At 36.6% G+C, this 25,030-nt stretch overlaps 2 protein-coding genes across 4 annotated transcripts in view; both read right to left on the bottom strand.

Moving 5' to 3' along the window:
• The window catches only part of sash1a (SAM and SH3 domain containing 1a), a 292,094-nt gene extending 287,137 nt beyond the window's left edge, over positions 1-4,957 (bottom strand). For 2 of the 3 annotated variants that reach the window (XM_065255958.2, XM_065255959.2), the window contains exon 1: positions 3,394-4,952. In XM_065255958.2, the coding sequence (XP_065112030.2) occupies positions 3,394-3,897 (504 nt within the window). In that variant the 5' untranslated portion in view covers positions 3,898-4,952. Of the gene's footprint in view, positions 1-3,393 lie in introns of all 3 variants that reach the window. The other variant, XM_073811407.1, reaches the window with a different exon arrangement.
• Positions 4,958-15,902: 10,945 nt separating this feature from the next.
• stxbp5a (syntaxin binding protein 5a (tomosyn)) overlaps positions 15,903-25,030 on the bottom strand; it is a 117,444-nt gene continuing 108,316 nt past the window's right edge. The window contains exons 23-28 of the mRNA XM_073811406.1: positions 24,421-24,703; positions 23,968-24,337; positions 23,022-23,187; positions 22,826-22,937; positions 21,254-21,474; positions 15,903-19,979 (exon numbers count right to left, since the gene is read on the bottom strand). Coding sequence (XP_073667507.1) covers positions 19,938-19,979; positions 21,254-21,474; positions 22,826-22,937; positions 23,022-23,187; positions 23,968-24,337; positions 24,421-24,703 — 1,194 coding nt within the window. The 3' untranslated portion in view covers positions 15,903-19,937. The remainder of the gene's footprint in view (positions 19,980-21,253; positions 21,475-22,825; positions 22,938-23,021; positions 23,188-23,967; positions 24,338-24,420; positions 24,704-25,030) is intronic.

Below are 25,030 nucleotides of genomic sequence, written 5' to 3'. Positions count from 1 at the left end.
TATAACACTCCACACAAGTGTGCTATTCATTCTGTCTTAGCATATGTTCAATTAGTGTCTAGGGGACCATATGCTGCGAGTTTATCTTTTCAGAGTAAACACAGACAGAAATACAAGGAATTTTCTGAACAGACTGAATCAAATGAGCATTTTATGTGCTTGCATTGACTTGTTAGGATCTAAATAATTGTGCAGAAGCTATAGCAGAAGCCAATAAAATCCAAGCCGAATCCTTGGTGGCTTATTAAAGTCTTACTTAACTATAGCCAACTACCCTAGCATTTGATTATGTGGTGTGTCTTGGAAAAGTGATCTGAGGTCAAAACTATTCGCTCGAATTGACTTGTGAACACATGCTGATGAAGCCATTAATTATTCTAGACAATTTACAGTGCATGACTTTATAAGAATGTGGATGAATAAGTGGTTTTTGTAGAGATTTGGTTGTGTCATATTATGAACAGATCACAAAATTATACATTATTCAATTGCACCATTTTCGCATGTTGGCCTAACATATTCAGATCAAAAGGTGAATAAGAATTGAGTAACGAGCCCATGTTTACAGTTAATGTGACCTCATAATAACCATTTGGCAAATATGTCAAAAAATATCTTTATTAATAAATGGCTACTATATTGAATTATAATTTAAAGGAAAACACCACCGTTTTTTAATATTTTAATATGATCTTACCGCAACTTAGACGAATTAGTACATACCTATTTTTTCAATGCGTGCATGTAGCCTAGCCCCGTTGATTTTTTTTGGATCCAAACACATGAATTTAAAAGCCACCAAACACTTCCATGTTTTTCCTATTTAAAAGACTGTAACATGAGTAGTTACACGAGTAAGTATTGTGGTACAAAATAAAACGTGCCGATTTTTTAAGCGGATAAAAAATTCCAACTATTTTGTATGGCGGAAGAGCACTTAGTTTGCAGCACTTCGACCTCAACGTGCAGTAATATCATCACTTGTGACTACTCCCCCTCTTGCTCAAACCTCCGTCAATATTACTGCACCTGACGTTGAAGTGCTGCACTCTACTCATGTAACAGTCTTTAAATAGGAAAAACATGGAAGAGGCTGTTTACACTTGGCATTAACATGCGTTTTCGTCGATCGGATCACAAGTGGACGATGTTAATGCCAGGTGTAAACGGTGTTCAAAACGTTTTGAACGCGTCCACTTTCGACCACTTTCAACCACATTCAGAGGTAGTCGAAACCACTTTCAATCGGATTGCTTTGGAGTTGCGGAACGCATGTGGTTGAATGTGTTCGAACAGCCACACGCGACCGCCTTCTCTCCGCCCATTTATCTAATCTGAGGTATTAAACACAAGTTTTACGTCTTTTTTTTACTTCTGGCGTGAACATACGGTGAACAGCGCTATTTATAGCCTTTCATTGATAAAACTACTGCGGGTGTTCTTCGTAGTTTCGTTTTGAAAGCGTGAAAGTTGCGCGATCATATTTTATCAATTGCGCTGAAAATTCAGAGAAAGCTCCAACATATAAACGTACAAAACTCTGTGCAGCATGTATACTTGCTAAACAAGCAGCGGACTCCGACATAATATTAGTTTGCGTCCATATAAACTCAAAATTACTCCCGCTCGCGTTTGAATGACAGCAGAGATACTCGCCCACCTTCTCACGGACCGCCCCCTCACAGTATTCAGAACAGAAGTGGTCGAAAGTGGACAAATGAGACGGATTTAAATACCAGGTGTAAACGTAATGTGTCTCTCTCGTCCACTTGTGATCCGATCGATGAAAACACATCTTAATACCAAGTGTAAACAGCCCCGAAGTGTTCGGTGGCTTCTAAAATTCATCCTTGTTTGGATCCTAAGGAATGAATGGGGCTAGGCTAAATGCTAACACATTCACCACGTGCTGTACAAAGATTAAGTGCACACATCGAAAAAAGACAGGTATGTATTAATTCGCCTATGTTGAGGTATGAACATAGTAAATTAATTAAAAATTGTGGTGTTTTCCTTTAAGGTTATTGGACCCAATAAAAAGACAATGGTATTATAAGTTAAAACATATATTAATTTGCATGATGAAATAGGTTGGTCCAGGTTCACTTTGAAATGCTTAAAACTTTTGAAGTTGTCCATCTAAAAAATCATTTAGTTATTTTACATTCCAACTGCTGAGAACAAGAGTATTTAAATACTTTGAAGAGTTTTTCAAAGGGAAAACCCAGTGGTTCTCACTACACATTCAATACCTATCCTTTAAAGCCAATCAGTTCAGAGCATTGCCTTGTTGTAAATCTAGAGAAATCCCATTACTTGAGCAAATCTCTCGTAACTGTAATAAATTAATAGGAATCTGATTCAGGGTCACAACATTCACACACCCACACAAACCCTCTTCCTCTCACTCGTACACAGAAACGCTCGAACACTAGTTATTTGAAACTTTAAGCACACCCACCCATTCAGAAAAACGGTCAGGTATAAATTATCTGACTAGAATCCGATGTTGAATTGTGGATATGATGTGGTTTGAAAGCATTTCCTGTGCTAACCAATCAATGATAGACTCAGTGATCCCAGAAAGCCATTAGAAAACACAGGGTGTGCCCTGTGTGTCTAAAATCGGTCAGTAGCTATTGATTTTGAAAACCAGATTAGAACATAGTTCCCATCAACCACCCACCATACATACATAAGGCCTTACTTTACCAAAGGACATAGATTTCGTTTGACCATTGGGGGGGTTACATGTTTTCATTAGTCATTGTAGGGATTTTAAAGGGTTGTTCCAAGATGCACCGATATATCGTCTAATAACCGATATCAGACAGTAAAAGCAATCTTTCACACTATTGGCTATCAGCAGATAATTTAAAAACAGCCAGTGGTCATGGCCAATATTTATCCAATCAAAAGAGAACAGGAAATGAATTTGAGCTTTGTGTATAGAAAATGTATTGAAACATCACTAGTTTAATGTTCAATATTAATTATATTTATATAAATGAATTACATTCAGAAATTTTTTTCTTCAGAATTAAGTTATTATAACAAAACTATCAGTATCGGCAGATATCAGTCTGAATAATCGGCTACCAGTAGATTTTTTTTTTATATCTGTGCCTCTCTAGTTATACCTGCTAGTTTTGATTATTGAGGGAAACCTTCTCCCAGCCTCCAGGAAAAGAACCCCCCAAAAGTCCATACTATCAGCAGCACTACCCTGTTGTTCTCGTTCCAAGTACAGTGATGATATTAATGTTAATAATGACTCGCATCTTAAGTCTTTATATTATTGGGTTATTTTAAACTTACCCTACAACCTGATTTAGGGTTACAACAGCACACCACGTGGTTTAGGCACATATTAAAGCAAGATTTACACCTTACCTTATTAGAGTATGGTGGCCTGGCAAGATTTATTCCGTCCCTGATCATTTTGTCTCTGATCATAATCTTCAGCTTTAATTTGGGATAGACCTCCAGCTCCTTGCGGTTCCCCAGCGTCAGATTCCTATGCGCCCCCATGTACCCCACGTTACGCCTGGCTCTGTCACTGCTTTGCTCAGTCCATGACTTGGAGCCCCGCAGCCTGGACTCGTACTGCTCCGCTATACGACTCGGGTACACAGGTGACACCGGGGCCATCGGCTCCAGGGTAAAATAAAGCCCAGTCGCAGTTTCCTTATCGTCATCTTTTAACCTTTTCACCGCATCGTGAATCCGCTGCCGGTGGTGCGGTATAAAAACACCTATGGCATCCAAGTCTGGATCTCCGATCTGTTTGCAAACTTCCAAGTCGTCGTATCCGTTATCCACAAAAGCTTCGACATACTGGCATAGCTGAAGGGTTTTCAGCCATTCGTAGACGATGTTGGGTCCGCTGGTCATCATTCTGAATGTAGTTTAAAGCTCAGATCTGTAAAGGTGCGTTTACCTTTGTGAGCAGGTGACTGACACTTCCAGGCGCGTGCGCGTTACGCTAATATTTCCAATAAATCGAGACTCATTTTTATCTTCTTTTAGTATTTTAATGCGCGTATCACTCGCGTTGTAACGTTAATATTGCGTCTGTTTGCTTCGAATGGGTTTGAGTAAAATTATGTTATTCCATTTCATGGGGTATCTGGTCGCAGTGAAGAAATACTTGGAGACCAATTGATAACTTATCCATGAGAGACAACAAAGCACGTTTGGTGTAAAATGAGTTCGTAAAGGTTACACAGCTGAATTTAGCATTTTTTTAACAATGCCAATTTTGTTGAGACCGTCCAACTTGGCACTGCCGTTAAACACTGAATATTCCTTAAACGCGTCCACCTTCAACACGTTTAAAGAGCCATTCGCCGGTACCGCTTTCCTCCGGTCAGCTTCAAAAAGTGACTGTACTGAGTCATCCACCCAGACTACATTTTACCCGTTTAATTCAACTGTTCAGGCAGCAGTGCCAAAAAAGCGTAAATATTACGCACCGCGTGGATATCCAACGGTCTTCACGCTCCTTTCAAGAGCCCACCGTCCTTCCACGTCTCCGTCAGCGCGGCTTGAAGCCAACTCTTTTTTTCTCTCTGGAGACAAATAAAACCGCGTCTCTCCGGTTTGGAGACGAGCACATGTGGTTTCAGAGTTCTTGCCACTATTTGCTGTGCAGTCTAATCGCGTTGGCGGCGTGTCGGCGGAGCAAAAGATCGGTTTCCTTAACGGGGCGACGGTTGGTGAGGAGACGCGCTTCAAAACTGGCCACGCGCTGTCAAACTGTCAGTTTGCCGGAGTTTGAGGTAACGTAAAGTCACTGCGAATTGATGCACTGACAAGCCGTTTCCTGCAATAAATGCGCATAATTTTAACCCGTATCGTTTTTAGCTAAAACTTTGTGCCTTTTTTACAAAGCGAAGAAAGCTGAAGGTGCGTGTTGTGGTTTTGAGGTAACAGAAGCCGTGGTGACGGTGTGCTGTCAGTCTCGCGCACGAGCGCGTACCGCCTCTGTGCTGCTGCCTGCTGTTGTGCTAGAAGGGGATTTAAATGAGAAGTGCTCAGGTGTCTACTGTGCTCTTTATGTTGCAGTCTAATGGCGACACCTGCTGTAAGATCAGGCAAAAACAGCGATTACTGTGACCAAACTAATGCGGCTTTGCGCAGACCGATGAAGGCAAATACATTGCTGATTAGTATTCAATGCTTTGATAAAGAATGTACACTGTAAGGAATGTTATAAGTAATAACATAAAAACACAGATGTCATTAAGTACTGTAGGGAGTGTATTTCATAATAATCCATGCATATTTCACAATTCTGTGCTTCTGTACCACAATTGGTAAAGCAAAATGTTAGCAACAGAAAAGTCAATGGTTTGATCCCAGAATACACATAGGCCTACTGATAAAAATGTGTTCACTTTACTTAAGTCATCATGCAAAATGCATAAATGTAACTTTTTTACTTTTACTTCTTTCCTATTTCTATATTTATATGAAATCCCTGCTTTATCTTTCTGTTCACTGAAAGGGTCAACCTGGCAAAGGTTGCTTCAGCTTTAATCCTGTTACTAATAAAAATTAGAAATTAAAATCTTGTTTATAATGAACATTATCTATATTTTTTATTGTTGTGTGAATAGGCATAAATAGTTATTGGCAAGTTTAGACTTTAGTTTTATATTTATACTGTAGTTTTTAAGAAACTAATCAGCATTTATGTCATTAGCTATGCCAGAGGGTAGTAATTGTCCCAGAGGTTTACCATCATTTTACCTTGTCCTGCAACTCCTTTTACATAACATAACATCCTCATTAAAAATCAGTGTTGGGGAAAGTTACTTATAAAAGTAATGCATTACAATGTTAAGTTACTCCCAAAAAAAGTAACTAATTACGTTACTTAGTTATTTTTCATGAAAAGTAATGCTTACGTAACTTTTTAGTTACTTTTGCGTTACTTTTTCTTGGCTGAGGCTTGATCGCTTTCAGGCCTTGCAGGTGTTTTTATGACTGAAAAGTTCTGCATTTAGAAATGTGCATATTTTATCACAAAAATGTCGAGCTCCGGCCTTTCATCTCAGTTTCTGACTCAAACTGTTCCCACACAGGGGTGTACGCATAGAGTGCATAATGGGACTATGTTTAGTTTAATTCAATACATAATTTTTTATCGAATTAATTAAACTAATAAAGTAACTTGCATTACTTTTTTGAAAAAGTAACTCAAATATTAATGTGTACATTTAAAAAGTAATGCGTTACTTTACTCGTTACTTCTGAAGGATCCTACCTTAGATCCTCACATGCAGAATGTTTTTATTATTGTGTTTTTTATCTTTAATCATTTATTTACATAATTATCATAATCATTTTATAATCATTAGTTTTTATCCATTTAATTATTGTATTTGATTATTTAATATCATTTTATCATTATCAATTTCATTATTATCATTTTTATTATTACATTATTGTTTATTAATTCATTTATTCATTATTGTTTTTATTCATTATTCATTTATTCATTCATTATTATATTTCTATATTTTATTATATCATTCATTAATTCATTGTATTTCTATATTTTATATGTATCTTTGTGGTTCAGTTTCACATTTGGGAAGTTTCATAGAACTGTTCTGTCTGTGTGTAAACAAGATAGATAAAGAGAATGTTTATGGAAGCCCAAGGTCTAAGGGATGATGCAGCTGAGCAATTTTGGATATAACCGTGCATGCTGTATTCCTGGGGTAGACGAGGTTTGAACATTGAGGCATATGCAACTGAAACTATCTGTCCATCAATAAAACTCTGTTCTATTTTTATCATCTAAACCTCCGTCTCACGACTCTGTTTATGCTCTCTAACAATGATTGATCAGCCTTGTATCTGACAGATGCTTTAACAAAGTAAACTTATGTTTTCTGACGTGATCTGGTGTCCGGGGCTGGATCGTTTTTTATTTTGTCTGTGGTGTGGAGACCAGATCTAACAGTTATGGCGTAGTCGGCAGGATAGAATAACATTTTTTAAACATTTTTGTTGTCTCTATCCGAACGAGGAGTCGGGATTTTCTCTCGCACATCCAGATGTAAATGTTTCCAGACCACTGGCTGCTGACTCCAAGCCGCGAGTGAAGACGGAGGGTTAACCTTGGCTGGTCCGGTGTCCTCTCTCCTGACTCATCCACTTAAGCAAAAGCAAAAGTGAGTGTGTTCTGTTCTGACATTTTGGAAAATTCAGTACGTACTGTGTTGGTAGCTTGTCTACTGGTCAGATTATATTACTTTGATAATGGAGCAGTCAGAGACAGAGATCAAGCTAGATGATATAATTAAAAAGCTAGCTAATACAACAGCTGAAAGAGAACTTTAAGATCAAACAAGAGGAAAAAGAAAAATTCAGTTGCTAAATATAACATCAAATATAATAAAACATCAAAGTACGTTGGGCGGTCTTTAGGTTCCCAAGACAAAGGTAAAAGTAAAGACATATTAAAGACGTATATAAAGAGTTAAAAAAAAAAAAAAACATGTGTAAAATTCAAAAAATGATAACCCGAGAATCGAAGCGTATCCCTTGGATTTTTGTCACTAATTGTCTAAATGTAGAAATTGAAAAGTGAAAAATGTAAAATCAAGACAAACATAACAGAGATAAAAGAAGTTATGGAGGGAATGCTGAAGGGGTTATAAGATAGATAGTCAAATGTTAAAGGCTCAGTTTGAAAATAAACAAAAATCTAAAATGGCTTATGTTTAAGTTACAACTCTTTGTTAATCAAAAGAAAATTACGTCAGTTTTACCAGATTTTAATGCATGCGACACTGGTAGTGACATCAATGCATGCAACACTGGTAGTGACATTAAAACAACCAGTTTCAGATTTTGACACAGACAATGATGTTTGTAAAAGGGTAAATCATGTCCTTCGTGAGTTCAGATGAGTATTTTGGTTTTGCTATTTCTATGCTGTGCTTGGCAATGAAGATCTGCCTTTGTAAATGCCAGTTAGTATACCATGATATGATATATGCCATTTAATTGTACAATGTTTAAGGAAGTTGCTTTTCGAAATTTGCCATGTATAAACATAACAGTTAAGGGACAGGATTATAAATTTGTGGTTGAATCTTCCAAATTAGAGTTAAGATTACAGCTGCTATCAACTGTCTGATAAAAGGACTATTTCATTAAGCTCCACAGGAGCGTACACAACCACAGAATATTTTTAAAAAATTTTAATGGGTAAAATAAAGGTAAAGTGTTTCAACTCTCATTTTGTTAACTAAATAAAATATGCCCAGTAAATTTATGTTCAGATACGAATGGTGTGTGTGAAAGACAGTGTGCTGTTTTTCATAGAGTTGAGGGCTCAAAGTAAGTGTATGAAGGTTAGAGTAAGTGGAGTAAGTTTATGATGGTCAAAGGAAGTAGGGAATGTCATATCCATGATCAGTTTTAACTGTTTGGAAGCTCTGAAAGAGATTTAATTTTCTTTATTGGTCAGAGATGGGTTCAGCATAGTTTCAGTCAATCTGTTACGAGCAGACAGAAAAAGTTTGAAGAAGTTCTTGGTGAAACTTTGAGTAGTGAACGTTTAACTGACGATAGAGCTAAAAGAGATGTTTGGATAAACCTTTAGGTTTGGTTTGATGTAGGAAGGTACAATAGTAGTACAATAGTAAGTAGTTTGAAATGAAATTGCAAGTTGTAAATGAAGGATAAATGAAAGTGTTAAAAATCACTGAACATTTGTGTGAGCGAAGGAGGGGGTTTGTGAAGCGCTGTATCTGTTCTTCCAGCAATTGCTGAAGTAAAAACAAAACAACGATAAGCTTTTCTCTTCTCTCTTTAAAGCTTTGAGAGAGAGTGCTTATGTGCCTACTCTATTTTATATGTTAGGGTCCATATTTTAAATACATATTTTATTTTCTCATTGATAAGAAGCAGAGATAACAATCTTTCCATCTGATTTTCTTACAGAAGTTTCTCTAAAATCAGAAACGAAACTTCATGTTACAGAAGCAACAGGAGAAAGTTTGAAATTTCTCAGAGAAACACGGTGTTATGGCCTAGGCAGCAGCTTTGCTGTGCGGTACGCAGCTGTGAATTCTGTGTGCGTGATGATGTTGGCCTATCGAGATAACTTGTGTTCTATTTTAATATTTCTCTGTGTTAAAGTAAAATGTAAGTATAATTTAAACATTTAATCACCTGTCGAGAATAGGGGAAATGAGATGTGTGAGTGAGTGTCACGTGTCATTTATGTTGCTTAACCCTTTTCCAATAAGCATATTTTGGGCAGGGGTTCGTAACATAAATGGGGACTCATCCATGATGTTTAGATCTTCCTCCCATTTTTCAGTTAGTCCCACATGTAGTCACTGTTGCAGTGTAGTATGTGACATTATTCAGCCATTACTTGATTTGGATGTTTTGATTAATTTGAATGCAGATTTACAATTCAGAATTGAAATGTAACATGGCAGTTATGGATCATGGAGACTCACAGTTGATTATAGAGTAGCTAAGCAAACCAATACATTGATAAGATAAGACCTCTTGTGTCTGACTCATCAACAAGTTTCAGCTTGACTAAACCGGAACACAAATGGTTTACAGTGTTTGATATGACTAATGGATTTTGGTCTGTACCAATTGTAAAAGAAATTCCATCATTATTTGCTTTTACAATTTAAGGTCAAAATGATACCAGCAGTCTTTGTTAAAGACATTTAAGACTTCAAAGACATTTGAAAGATTTAGATTTAACATCAGTCATCATTCAATATATTGATGATATTTTGATTTGTTCAGAAGACAAAACTGAACATGAGAGAGACGTCAGGCTGTTTGATTTCTTGTATAATAAAGATCACAGAACAAAACCTAGTATTGCAGGGTAAAAGACAAAATAACACCTAATTGCTATGAGGTAATAAAAACATCTATTAACAACTATTCAAGAGCTGAGATCTCTTCTTTTCTGGGTTTATGTAATTACAAATGTAATTAGATTGAAGGGTATGCAGAAAAATCACAACCCTTAAACAATTTGGTAATCCAAAGGCCCAAGACTCAGTTAACTGGACTCCTGAAGTTAAAATAGCTTTTGAGGGATTGAAAGAAGCCTTATGCGAAGCTCCTGCACTTGCATGATTAATCACAGAAAGTCTTTTACATTGTATGTAAACGAACAAAAGGGTTATATGACATCTGTTTTAATACAAGAAGATTGAAATAAGTCTGTAATGTATGGGTATTATTCACAACAACAACTTGACTTTGTTTTACAAAGCTGGGGCCTTGTTTACGAGCGATTCAGGCGGCAGTGTATTTGGCCTTGCTTGGTCAAAAGATAACCATTTGATAAACATATTCTGTTTATGCTTTATTATCTTTTTAGAGAAAGCTGCTCGTATGACATTGAAGAAGGCACACCATCAAATCCAGCTAAACTACTTGGTCTGTCTGAAGCAATTCCAAACAGCCATGATTGTGACTGTGTAGATATTATACAAACATTAAGTGTTCTTAGACAATTTGTCACTTACAAATTCCAATTTGATTTACAATGATGTTAATCTTTTGTGAACAAAAGGAAAATGAAAGGCGAAATCACAAAAAACATGTGAATTGGCTAGTAACAAAAAACCTAACATTTATATTTAATTTTTTGTTATGCCTGGGGAGCTGTGCATAAATCTCGAGCAAGGTTGGCAGCAGAGAGGTTTCCTGAGATGTCCCGGGAACAGGTTGCGGTAAAAGCCCACCTGAAGGGAGATTCTAGTGAGATTAAAGGGAATACCTTGCTGACCAGGCAGCTACGGTTGCCAGCCGCATGAACGGCATGAACTCTTACTGCTCAAATGTGTCATCTATGGTGACAAACAGCTCACAGACATAGCTGAGAAGCTGATTTTCAAATTCAATGCTCCAGAAAGGAGAAATGAGAATGATTTGAAAATAGTTGCAAATTGGCGGATGACAATATTTGGAAATTTTAACACCGATTTGTAAATCCAGAAGTCTTTTCCTTATTTGGTCACACAGATATACAGTGTCGGACGCTTAGGCGTGTTTTTCAAATGTGTTTACATTTTAATGCAAATTGGTGGGCGAGGGGTTTTAGGAAACATGCAAAAGAAATTGTTTGCGGATGTGTAACTTCTCAAAAACACAATTTGGCACCCCCAAATTCTATCAGTTGTAAGCAGAACACCTCAGGGCTGTTTTGTGAATTTGTGAATTGCAGAGTGACTTTATAACCTTACCTAAATGCAAGGGTTATCAAGATATTACAATTATAACTGATAATTTTCTCGTATGGTGTAAAGGTTTTTTCACAAAGAAAGGCTTTGCTGCCTTTATGGCTAATATGCTGGTTCGAGACATCATTCCAGATGAAATGAAACATAATTGATTCTGATCAGGGTAAATACTTTACTGATCAGGTATGTCAGGAAGTCTGTAGGCTTTTGGGGATTCAATGGCATAGCTGCCAGAAACTTCAGACCTTGCAGAAGTAAATTTACATTTAATATCAGATTCTCTTTTTACATATTGTATGGCTTTGACTGAAGCGGTACAAAAAAGCAAAATCAGGTTCAGGATGCTGTAAAAATTATGGACAACATAATATTGTGCCAGGGCAAATAATTTATAAAAATAACAATACTCAGGTCTAAAACCAAAATAAGGCGATTCTTATTGCTAGGTACCCCTTCAGCAATAAAATAATAAAATTCACCAGTAAAACTCAGCAGTGAAGTTGCTAGGTAAAACTAGATGCAAATTAGCTTATACTCCCCAAATCTTAGACAGGCGAAATGCTGTGGGATGGAGGGTCATGAGAAGATCCCCGTTTTTTAGGACGGGGGGGACACCTCATGTTGAAGATATGGGGTGGGGGGCAAATGTTTAGCTTCTCCAGAACCAGCCTAGTCGTCTGAGGGTGTCTATAGTCTATGGGAGTCAAAGCTAGTTGTTTACTAGCAATAGTCAAAGCTAGATATTTTATAGCAATAGTCAAAACAAGATATTTGCTAACAAATTTGTTTATACAAAGTTGTTTTTTGGCCATGGAGCTCTCTTGTTTTCCTTTCTTTTGTTTTTATGTTTTCGCAGAGATACATGTCGGCGGCCTTCAAGAAATTCGCTGAAAAATAAAGCCTTATCATGTTTACGAGTCTCATTGGCGCCAACCTCCAGCAGACAGCAGTTGGAACTCCGCTGTATTTCGAGATTCTGCAGGAAGGACGGACTGGCGAGACTTCGTGGATTCCGGTTGATTCCATGAACAGAGACATTCTGAGTTTCAAGAATCACAACTGACACAGTTGCAAGTGTTGTCTTCATGACATGACACAGAGTCAGAGATGTGATGTGTGTTTCACATCTGTTCGGAATGATTCATGGATTCACTCTAACTGTATGCACTCAGTATTTGTATTGGATATTAATTAACATATGTACAGCATATGTACGGGGTTTTGTTTTGAAATTTAAGCCACTTGGCTGTTATACAAAATTTATCCAGATTAAAAATAGGCAAATGGGTCATTTTTAATTATGACACTGAAGTGTATGAGCCAAATTAACACAATGTTATTTGCTGTGTTGATTTCTATTCTGATTCACAATTCAGATCCATTATTCCATCCATGGTTAGAAATCACAGTAATCTTAATTCGGCAGTAACTTTAGCTCATACATACGCTAAGATGCTTAATATTTCCAATTGTTGGATATGTCAATCTTTCTTCAAAAGTCTACATCTGTATGTACGTATATTACAGCTATCTGATTTGATCTCCATCATTGAACAAAGTAACATGGGTAACATTTGTCAAATTCTAATTGATTTGATAATCGACACCTCTATTCCATCTTTGAACACTCTAAGTGGTTTACACAGTTGATGGTTTTGGTGAACACCAGTTGATGGTTTTGGTATCAAAGTTGCAACCTTACCAGACAATTTGTTTATCTTACTATGCCCTATTGCTGGGAAGAGATGCTGAAAATGGCTGGAGTTGTTAAAGTTGGAAATGGCCATAGCATAGGCATTTAGGGGTGGTAAAGAGTGTATTTTCATGATTTTTTGGGGGGGAATTCTAATTGTACCAAATCACAAGGCGAAGTTGGTGTCAACGTGTATGATTATTGAACTACTGATAATGTCAAATTCGTACAGATGTGTTTTTAAGGTTGTCGATTATTCATGAGAAAGCAGTCTGCTATTCAACAAGCAGTGTTTGCCACTACAAAAAGTTATCCCATCCAAGTAATTCCTGGTATTTACCTGTGTACAACAGTACTGAATCAAACCATCTATTTGCTCTAAGTGTAAATTTGAAGGGAATTCTTTCTGATATTGAAGGAAACAGGGTAAAAATTACAAACTAGAAATGCGTTTCCTGTTTTTCAGATGTGACAAAGCTCTTCTGATAATGACAAATGAAACACTAATTACTCCTAATGGTACACACTTCGTTTGTGGTAACAAAGCTTATCCATTACTTCCTAAGGGTTGAGAGGTAACCTGTTATTTGTACCTTTATCAGCGATATGAGTAGTGTCAGAGGATTATGTGAAACAGCACTTAATCATGAGACATACTAAACGTTCGATTTCTGGTACTGAGAAATGGTTAGGAAGATTTATTCTTTATTCCATTCTGAGAAGTAACTGATTTACAAAACGAAGTGCAAGCCTTACACAAAGCATTTGAGGTTACAGCGAACGCCACTCTTATTTCTATTGCTAATATTTCGGACGAAGTAAGCGCAATTAGAAAAGTTGTTTTGCAAAATCGAATGGCACTTGACATGCTGTTGGCTTCTCAAGGGGGGCACATGTAAGGTAATTGCAGCCGAATGTTGCCTTTATAATCCAGACGTTTTCGAGAAAGTGGTTCATAATCTTGCTAAACTTTTACACGAACAAATAGCTAAACTAAATGAAGACCATGGTCTTTCTCATCTGATTGGGACACGTGGTTTACATCAATATTAAGACCACTTTGGAATCATTTGAAGGCACCTTTGGTAGTTGTAATTTCAGAAGTGTTTGTCATCTTGTGCATTGCCATAAAAGTGTTGATTTGTCTTATTAAACACTTGACTGTGACAGGCCCATCAAGGCCATTATCCAGTGTAAGACACACTCCCTCAACCGACGCTGGTATGCGGAATGACGGAAATGACCTGTTCTTTTAAGAATGTGTAGAAGGAAAAAGTATGGATAGGTACCATCCAAGCTTTTCAAAGATACATTTTGATAAAGATTATGAAAGTTTGCTTGCAGTAATCATTTAATTTGGTCATATATGATTAAGAGGGGGGAGTGAAGGATCCTACCTTAGATCCTCACATGCAGAATGTTTTTATTATTGTGTTTTTTATCTTTAATCATTTATTTACATAATTATCATAATCATTTTATAATCATTAGTTTTTATCCATTTAATTATTGTATTTGATTATTTAATATCATTTTATCATTATCAATTTCATTATTATCATTTTTATTATTACATTATTGTTTATTAATTCATTTATTCATTATTGTTTTTATTCATTATTCATTTATTCATTCATTATTATATTTCTATATTTTATTATATCATTCATTAATTCATTGTATTTCTATATTTTATATGTATCTTTGTGGTTCAGTTTCACATTTGGGAAGTTTCATAGAACTGTTCTGTCTGTGTGTAAACAAGATAGATAAAGAGAATGTTTATGGAAGCCCAAGGTCTAAGGGATGATGCAGCTGAGCAATTTTGGATATAACCGTGCATGCTGTATTCCTGGGGTAGACGAGGTTTGAACATTGAGGCATATGCAACTGAAACTATCTGTCCATCAATAAAACTCTGTTCTATTTTTATCATCTAAACCTCCGTCTCACGACTCTGTTTATGCTCTCTAACAATGATTGATCAGCCTTGTATCTGACAGATGCTTTAACAAAGTAAACTTATGTTTTCTGACGTGATCTGGTGTCCGGGGCTGGATCGTTTTTTATTTTGTCTGTGGTGTGGAGACCAGATCTAACACTTCAGAAAAGTAATATTATTACGTAATGAAAGTTACTTGTAATGCGTTACCCCCAACACTGTTAAAAATATTTCAGGCTCTTTTAAGCCTTGTTATATGAATTCTAGAAATATTCATACTGATTTGATGCTTAGTATTCATAAATACTTGGTAATAATCTCAAAATCATAAAGCCAGCACTGCTAAAAAAGGAATACATTTGCTCAGAAGGCTCGGTACCAACAAATAATTAATAAACAACTATTACAAAATATAAGAGTAACATCACACAGTATTAAGAACCAATTGTAAACTTCAGAAATTAGTTATTTTTATGCTTTGGAGCATATTTAAACATCCATCATGTGAAATATCGTATTGCAGGGCAGTATTTAAAAAATTATGAATTTCTCTTATTTTTAAAAATATTAATATTTTGCAGATCCTGCAAGCACTCTAAAAAAAAATGGTGCTAAATAGCACTAAAAGCTTGTAGTCACAGGGGAACCATTTTTAATGCTATATAGCACCTATGAAGAACCATACGGGGGTGATATCGTACCACTATAGAACCAGACATGGTTCTATGCACAATAGGGTTCTACTGTACACAGGTACTACGTAGGTGCTATATGGCACTTTAAATGGTTCCCGTATGATTACGAGACAGTAACCCACTTTTAGTGCTATTTAGCATCATTTATTTTGTGTATACGACTCAACTACATATAGAAACATTATGACTGTAGTTAAACTATTATTAATAAATAACAACAATAAAGAAATACATTACAAACTATCAATAATAGAATCATCAATATTCACATGCACATTCCTAGAAATCAGAAGTGTAACTGCAAGCCGCACAACACAGATTTTTAAATAGTTTTTATTTTCCATTGCACAGTAATTTCTATCTACAGAAATTCTAAACCGTTTGTGGCAGCAGATAGTCATAAACATCCATGTGAAATTTGCATAAAACTGTACAAGAAATTGGCTACAATGAGAAAATACTGCAACCCACTGATAACCGTTAAATTCAGGACAGTAAATGAACGAGGCTCTTCTGCATGTTAAAAGTGTAATATTTCAGGTAAGAATGTTCTGTCTGAGACAAACAATTCACTGAAAGTCAACATGAACCATTACGAATTGAATCAATTAAATAAAGCCAAGAAAGTAACAGGAAAATTCAGATAACTTGTTTTCTCTCTCTTTACTCACGAAGGATTATGAAGGGCAAACAACCAGGTTCACATCAACAGTGAATCCGAAACGTTTAGGAAACATAAATAAACTAAAGGTGAGATCATTCAGTTTTATTAAGGGATTCTGAGTCTTTATGGACATTGAACTTATTACTGACATGTACTGTACAGCACTACAGTTCAACATGACTGAATACTTGTTTGTTTGACAATGACAAAATAGCATCCCAAAACATCAGTTTCCCTTTCCCTATAAATACCAATTTATTATAATAATAATTTTAACTAATAATTTTTGGTTTTGAAACATAAATATTAATCACTTGAAAGCTTAAAATGTTTTATCACTCATAAATTAAGCGCATGTAAAAATGCAAGACATTTTCAAGCAACGGCAAACATCATTTCTCTTTATTAATCATAGTGATTCTCTGACAGCCCTCACCCTGGTTGTGTTAAAACCCGACACATTCTCATGTCTTGATACTGAACTCGCTGGTCTTGTATGCAAAGTTTCAAAGGAATGCACACTCACTCGATTTAAAGTCAAAATCACCCTGTCAATTATGGCAAGAACAAACAGACCACACAACAGAAAACAAAGATATGGCAACAAGTAACACAGCACACGTACTGTATAATCCATTTGAATGAGCTCAGAATACTTCCTACCCAAAGCATATATAAAAATAATTTTTTAATAATTGATGATTAAAAATATGACAATGATATCTATTCAGGGAAATACAGTACTGCAGAGAAAAATACACATTTTACAAATATAATTGAATTACTTAATAAGGAGAAATGACATGAGCGGGATATTCATAAACAAACCCGGTATTCAGAATTACTATTACACCATGGCATGAAAACACATCTACACAGAGTCCAACACAGAGAAACATTTATAGTCTGAGAGAGATTGGCTTAATTTGCTTGTAATTCTTTTTCCCCCACATTTTTGTTGAAATACGGCATACGAAACACACAAAAGGCAGACTCCACTTTTAATGGTAGCACACAGCCAAAAACATTAGGACAGTCCTCAACACTTTTACTGGTGGAATATGCAGACACATATAGCTTTCACAGTCAGTGGAATACGCAACTCAATGAAAGAAAATCTTTGGCGTTTGAAAAGATATGGCAACTGTCTTATAGGGTCAGTATGGCAACTTCCACTCTCGATTTATGGTCCCAGATTGTCAAACTACTTCATTCACAGAATGGCAATAACTTTGGGCAGAGAGGCAAGTGAGAATCAATGGTCAATACATCAATATTAATTCCTTAAATGAAAATGGGTCACGTGAGTCAATGCAACATATATAGCAGCATTTCTTGCAAACCACAAATAATAATTATATAATGGCACTAAAGTGTGGTTTCAAGGGAGAACGGACATTATCGCACACTGTGATTTGCCTTACTTTCTTATTTCTGGTACTGAATGTACAGCTTGCACCTTTTGGTGCTTTCACAGATGTAGACAGTATGGTGATGTCATTGAAAACATACTGTATGGCATATACATATTAATCTATAGCACGGGAGACAAACAGCCAAACTCATTATCTGTATTACCCATGAAACATCACTCTAAGAAGGATGATAATATTATAGCTTGTTTCATTAATATTACTATGACACAAACTATGAATGACGTTCCAAAGTCAGTGAAAACCTTATGCCCTGTTTCTTGCTCTAGTCACCACAGATAAGTCCGATTTTAACAGATTTGTGTGGTAAAGTGATTTTGAAGAAAACATGTATGACAGAGCCATTTCCAAATATTAAGTGCTTTTATAATTTGACAAATGAAATGTGTACGATCAAACAAACTCAGCCAAATATTTACTGAAGCACAATCCCTACATGGTAAACTAGTGTCTATGTTAATGTTGTTTAGTCTATACAGTATGGATAAATAGAAAACTTGTCTAATGGCCAAAATCAAATCCCAGAGGCAATACCTTTATTTTCAGTCTTAAAATAACAACAAATGTTCAAGCTATTGAAATCTATATGGCTGTCTCCATTCAATGACTGATAGATACGTTTTTTTTAATGGTTGGTTCACCCAAAAATGAACATTTGATCAATATTTGCTCATCCAAACCCTCAATGGTTTTCTTTATTATTTAAAATGAACACAAACAGTCTTGACCAATGGAATTCACTTTAAAAAAAAATAAAGGTGCTTAAAAAAATTTCACAGCAAAGTTTTTCACAGCAATGCCATTTAGTCAAGGGTTCTTCAAATAACCATTTCTATACAGACCTTTTTTTTTATACAGAAGAATTATTATGATGTTAAAGGTTGGATAGAGAACCAGAAATGGTTCTTGAATGGCATTGTGAAGCACCTTTATTTTCTGTGCACTTCTATAGTTTCATGTGGATATTGCTGATACTGTATGTTGTGGTTGATACACATCATTTAAAATTACATTTCTTGCGAAGAATTCACATGGATTTATTTTGCAGCTTGAGACGAGGTAGTCACAAACCACTTCCTTGGCTTGTAAGCACAAAAAAACAATCGTTTTTAAAAAGGCTCGGTTTGGTTTCGAGTAATGAACAAACTACAGGTGTTTGAATGAAACAAGGGTGAGTAAATAATGACAAAATTTGTACTTTTGGGTGAGCAAACCCTTCACATTTGCCTCCTTTCACAACTCTGCCGAGACCAGATATTTTCTGTGCTGAGTTTCATAAAACGTTGACACATCTGTATAATGTATCACATGAAAATACCATGAATAAACCCCCATGCTTGGTTTCTAAATAGTTAATTTACAATTCCATTTATTTTCCATGTAGAGGCCTCATTTCTACCTCTGGCTTATCTTTCAGGCATATATAACCATCTGTAGATGGTACTTTAATGTAAAGCATTATTGTATTCACAATAATTAAAAATATCACCCAAAAAGCATTTGAATTATTTTAAGATCTAGTACTTTGCTAATAAATAAATAAATAAATAAATAAAATATTTAAATAGGAATGAAATAAACTGAGATAATTTAAGAAAAAGTGATTTTACACAAATATATTGAGTACATTTTAGGAGAAGGGATGATGTCTCTTCTTCCGAAAAGTTTTTTTTATGTTACGACATCATTTCTTGTGAATAAAGAATCTTTCCATTCTTCACCCAGTGTCTTCATATTTACGTTTTCCTTTTGACAGTCCATAGCAAATATGGCAATAAACAGACTTTAAATTGGAGATTTATATAGAATTATGCAGGTTTTCACTTTTAAATTTTTTTATGATGTTTGTTTTTTACTTCTTGTATTTTTTTGTTTGTTTGTTAAGTTTATTTGTCTTTTTTGTCTAAGTGCTGCTCTCCAACAACAGCACAAAAACAATTCAAAGACTGAGAGAAGAAATGGAGTTTCATGGCCTGCGAAGCCGCCATGAGAGAGGATTGGCAATATTAAACGAACAAATGAAAACAGAAGAGTAGACACAGTCATGGTATGGTGTTCCTCAAACTGGGGTCTCTCTCAGTCTGTGCCTCAGTTCTGTGAGCAGACCGTATGTAATATTGTGCTAGGAAAGAGCGAAGGATCCCACTGGTCCAGCAGAGGAGAGTTGAAGACAGGGAATGGGACACAGAAGAGAGATGAACAAGGCTGTGTAAAGGAACTCCTGAGTCCTGCTGGGCTCTGCGGTTTTCTGGAGATCAGAATTGGTACCATTTCTTATCCTTACACTTCAGCATCATCTGTAGCATAGAGTAAAAGTGGGAAAAAGTTACAGCTATTTATTTATGAATATTCATTTATCTGAAAGTTTATTTTGAAGAAAGTTTCACAGTTACTTTAAAAAAACAAAAACAAGGACGTGTTTGGATGTAAATAAAGAAAAAATATTTAAGATTATGCATTTTTTTAGTTACTAATCAGATGAGCACATTTTTTACATCACAAAAGCTAGTAAAAATGCTATAAAGCATGGTCTTAGATATTTTAAATCCACTATAAATGTTTAGGTATATTTGGTAACACTTTACAATACGGTAGTATCTGTTAATGCATTAGCCAACATGAAGTAACAATAAGAAATACAACTTTTTGGCATTTATTAATCTTTGAATATGCTTGTTAACATCATTGCAGTTATTTATGTTAGCTCATGGTGCATTAACTATTGTAAACACTTTGAATAATTTAACACTTTTATAAAAAAAATATTAGCAAATGCTACAATTATAAATGCTATAAAAGTGTTATTCATCGTTAGTTCAGGTTAGCTAAAGCATTAACGAATGTTAACAAGTACATCCTTATTGTAAAGTGTTACCAATATTTATTACACGGCTCTCTGGAATGCTTGATTCTGATTGGTCAGTTGAGACATTTGCAGGTTCGTTCTTTTCAAATAATAACCGCTCCAAAATAATAACGCATAGCCGGACTACTTGCACGAGTAAAATCGCTCCGCGCCAATAAAGATCAATAAAGATTACTGTCTGTTTGGTGCCATCTTGTGACAAACACTCGACAACCACGACAAGACACAGACAGCTTACTGAGACTGAACTTGACAAAATAGAGCATGACAGCTACGAAGCCAACACACAAAAAAATACAGAATGGGCATTAAAACTTCTCAAAGACTGGCTAAAAGAGAAAAAATGGAGACAAGTATGAAGCAGAGGATCTTAATAAGGTATTACGATCATTTTATGCATCTGTGCAAAGTTTCGCGGAAGGATAAAAATGTTAATTTAAAACAAATATGCCAATAAAATGTTTCAAATTCATATTCATGTCCAGTTTTTTTTTCTTATGTGGCAAGTAGCTGTGTAATAAGCGGGATAATGTAGAGGCAGCTGGTAGTTATTGGGAAATAAGCCCCTTCAGTGTGATACAAGACTGATCACACTGTCGGGGCTTATTTCCCAATAACTACCGGCTGCCTCTACATTATCCCTTACTTAAATAAAATGATTGTGTTACTAAAGTTATCACTGGTAGAGCTGTGAACCTGCTGTACCTCATGTGCGTGTTTGGAGAATGAGTCAGCGCTGGCCATCATGGCTGCTGTTCGCTCTTCCACATCGCCAAGTTTCTGTCCTCTCTCATCCAGTGCTATCCGAGCTCGAGCCAGATCACCCACGATGCCAGACGCTGCCCCCTTCATGCCTTCTATACCCCCAGGACCTGGAATGTGCTGAGCAAGACTGCGAGATGGTCTTCCGGCCCCTGTTTCTCCGACTGATAAGAATTACAGGAGTAAACAAAATGGTACAGTATGGGGGACATTGGGGATAGTTGTCACATTGTAAAGTTGTCAAAAGGTTTAATTACATTTGCAGACACATTTAATCCTTCCTTGGGCATCAAACCCAAACCTTTGCACTGCTAACACAATTGTCTACAAACTAAGCTATAGGAACACACCTATATGACTATATAGGCATGTTGTTGTATACGGTTACTAACTTTACATCAGTATGTTCCTGATTGTATGTTAGTAACCACATACATATAGTATATGGACGGTTCACCAATACTGTTTATAATAAAGGTAAACTTTAAAGGAAAACACCACAGTTTTTATATTTTACTATGTTCTTATCTCAGCTTAGACAAATTAATACATACCTATCTTTTTTTTAATGCGTACACTTATGTATCGTGAATGTGTTGGCATTTAGCCTAGCCTCATTCATTCCTTAGGATCCAAACAGGGATGAATTTAGAAGCCATCAAACACTTTCATGTTTTCCCTATTTAAAGACTGTTACACAAGTAGTTACACGAGTAAGTATGGTGGCACAAAATAAAACGCAGCGATTTTTTTAAGCAGATAAAAAATGAGAACTATATTGTATGGCAAAAGAGCACTTAGTTTGCAGCACTTCAACCTCAGGTGCAGTAATATTGAAGGAAGTTTGAGCCAGAGGAGTATTCAGGGGGAGTATGCTGCAAACTAAGTGCTCTTCCGCCATACAATATAGTTCTCATTTTTATCCACCACATTTTATTTTGTGCCACCATACTGTACTTACTCGTGTAACTACTCATGTAACAGTTTTAAATAGGAAAAACATGGAAGTGTTTGGTGGCTTCTTAATTCATCCCTGTTTGGATCCTAAGGAATGGATGGGGCTAGGCTAAATGCTAACATATTCATGACGCACTGTACAAAGATTAAGTGCACGCATTTAAAAAAGATAGGTATGTGTTTATTCATCCAAGTTGATGTAAGAACATAGTAAAATATTGAAAAATGGTGCTGTTTTCCTTTAATTAAAAGTACTTTTGTCAGGCTGAAAAAGGCTGGCACATTTTTTATCATGTTTGTTACGTTTTAATATTATTTCTGTACCAACACAAGGATTTAATATCTTTCCATGTTACCTTGCTGTTTTGTTCATCATGTTGTGTTTCATAATTGCACTACTGTTTAAATCAGTTTCAAGGACATGTTTGGAACAGACCTTTAATAGTCTGGGAAATATTTATTGGACTATACTGTGGTGTGACAACTAGCCTCTGTGGGCTGTGATTATTGAGCATCTGAAATGTACAGTATTAAGCAGATAATGGAAAGAGAACTCACATAGTTCCTCTCTGTCTAGAGACTGTGCTCCTACTCCGAAGAGACCCTTAAAAAATCCCCTGTTAGGAGCTTCAGGCGTCTCCACCGGGGTGAACAGCTCCCCTAGCATCTCCTGTTACACAAACCAATTATCATCACCCTTATTATTTTAAATAAATGTTACTACACTACTGAAACAACAGAAAGGCTTTCTCACCTGTAGGTTCTCGCAGACCTCCTGACAGTAAGTGATCCTCTGAATCTCAGTAGGTGAGGTCAAGTACAAGGCCTGGCCGAGGTTGGTGAAGCAGAACGTTCTCGCTATCCGCATATCTGTCAGTGGCAAGTAATTTACATCCAGCAGCGGTCTCAACCCTGGCAGACTAACAGCAACACGGCACAAAGAAACACATATTTAGCTCTGGGATATCTCACCCCTTATTATATTATTCAAGAGCTGAGACCGTGGCAGTGCACATTTTGTCCCCCAGAGTGCGCTGTTAAATTACGGGAAACAAGCATTAGAGATAAATGTAGATGTTATCATTAATACCGCAAGGTCGCAGCGTTTGATTGTTAACTTTGACTTTCCTACTGAGAGATACGAACACACAGATGTTTGTCTGCTCTTTAGTCCTCTCTGAAGATTTATAAGCTGAAGAGGTTTCAAGTGCGACACAGTGATTAGATCTGTGTTGCAATAGCAACAAGCCCCCTGGCTCTGACTTTGCTGAACAGCGGAGCAAGACGACAATAATCTGCACTAAAAATATCCTCACTTCAAAATTGACTGTGTGTGCTACATCAATATTTGGATACAACCAATTCCTCACATCCATAAAACAATCCTCAGGCAGTGTACGAAATAAAACTGTAAAGGCTGATCAGGTGCAATCCTGTAAAGAAGCAGAATAATGTAATGTCTGTAGGTGCAAGTGCCTTATTATTTTACTTGAATAATCTACTGTATTTACACCAGAGACTTGAATATGATTTAGGCAGACTGTGGTAAACAGGTCCACATAATGCTTTTGGCACAGCCTTCTGCTCGATACTTAAACTGATCAATCTAAAACTTCAATAATTGCCATGCCAGAATACAGACTTTAAAACAAGTGCATTTAAATACAATCTACCTATTTGTGAAACACATCCTCTCTCACCTGAGGGTCATGATGTGTCCATTGGCACAAAAGCAGGCCAGACAAATGCCAGCGTTTATCTGTACCACATCTGCCCGCAGAACGAAGGACGTTTCGGTGATGTTGTGTTTAAATGCGCAGTTCTGAGAGGGTAGGGTGATCACTTTGGCCTGTTTCTCAGAGCACACCACAGCATACTGGTTTTCGTTCAGCTCCTGGGATGCGGATGGGGAGACAGACACTGCCCGTCTCTTACGAACCTTGTCCCTTTCTTCTCCGTTGGCAGGGGCGTTGGTTTCGTACCACGGCTCCAAAGCAGGAGGGAGGAGAGACCCTGTAGAATCCAGGAAGGCCATCCGAAGGATGCCACCTTTCAACCTGATAAAAGTGCCTGTAAGAGAAATGGTTAAGACATCAAACTTACCCATCAGATTAAACATGTACAGCTGTAGAGTACAGAGTACACTGACTCACCGCTAGGGAAGACGATGACTGGCTGCAGAAGTCTCTGTTCTCCGGCAGGGGGCATGTTGAGAGAGATGGCCAACAGCGTGCCCAAGGAGGTGCCAACCCACAAACTAGGCGTAAGGCCGCCGTCTGCTTTGCGTGTGTATGTCTCGCAGAAATAAAAGCAGGTGATGGCCTCTCGTGATTCTTTGTCGATGCTGGTAACGCTGGAGCTCCGCGAGCGGCTGAAGGAGTTGTCCCTGTTGTCTAGGGGTACGGCATTCCGCGGGGGACATACAGAGAGTAGGACAGTAGAGAGAAAAACACAACAAGGTAAAGCCCCTACTCCAAGATGACAACTAACAGACAATGCATCAGCTATTTTTCCACATTCTCGAGCATAGGTTAGATGTATATTTACTTATACATAATGTAAATTTCCACTTTTGTTTAAATGTGCAAGTTATAACATTTCACATGTTTCATTGGTGAGAGAATGACCTTTGAAGTTGGTAATGAGGAAAACTATACTGTAGAATTATACAATAAGATAAAAATGCTTTTTACCAAGACTGAATGGACCATATGTGCTATTTTTCCTGGAACATAATTTTTTTAGACCCTCTTACAAAAACGT

This window comes from Paramisgurnus dabryanus, chromosome 12 (genome assembly GCF_030506205.2).
Source record: "Paramisgurnus dabryanus chromosome 12, PD_genome_1.1, whole genome shotgun sequence".
Lineage (NCBI taxonomy): Eukaryota > Metazoa > Chordata > Actinopteri > Cypriniformes > Cobitidae > Paramisgurnus > Paramisgurnus dabryanus.
Note: the sequence above shows the minus strand (reverse complement) of the source record. Positions and strands in the feature narration are given on the sequence as shown.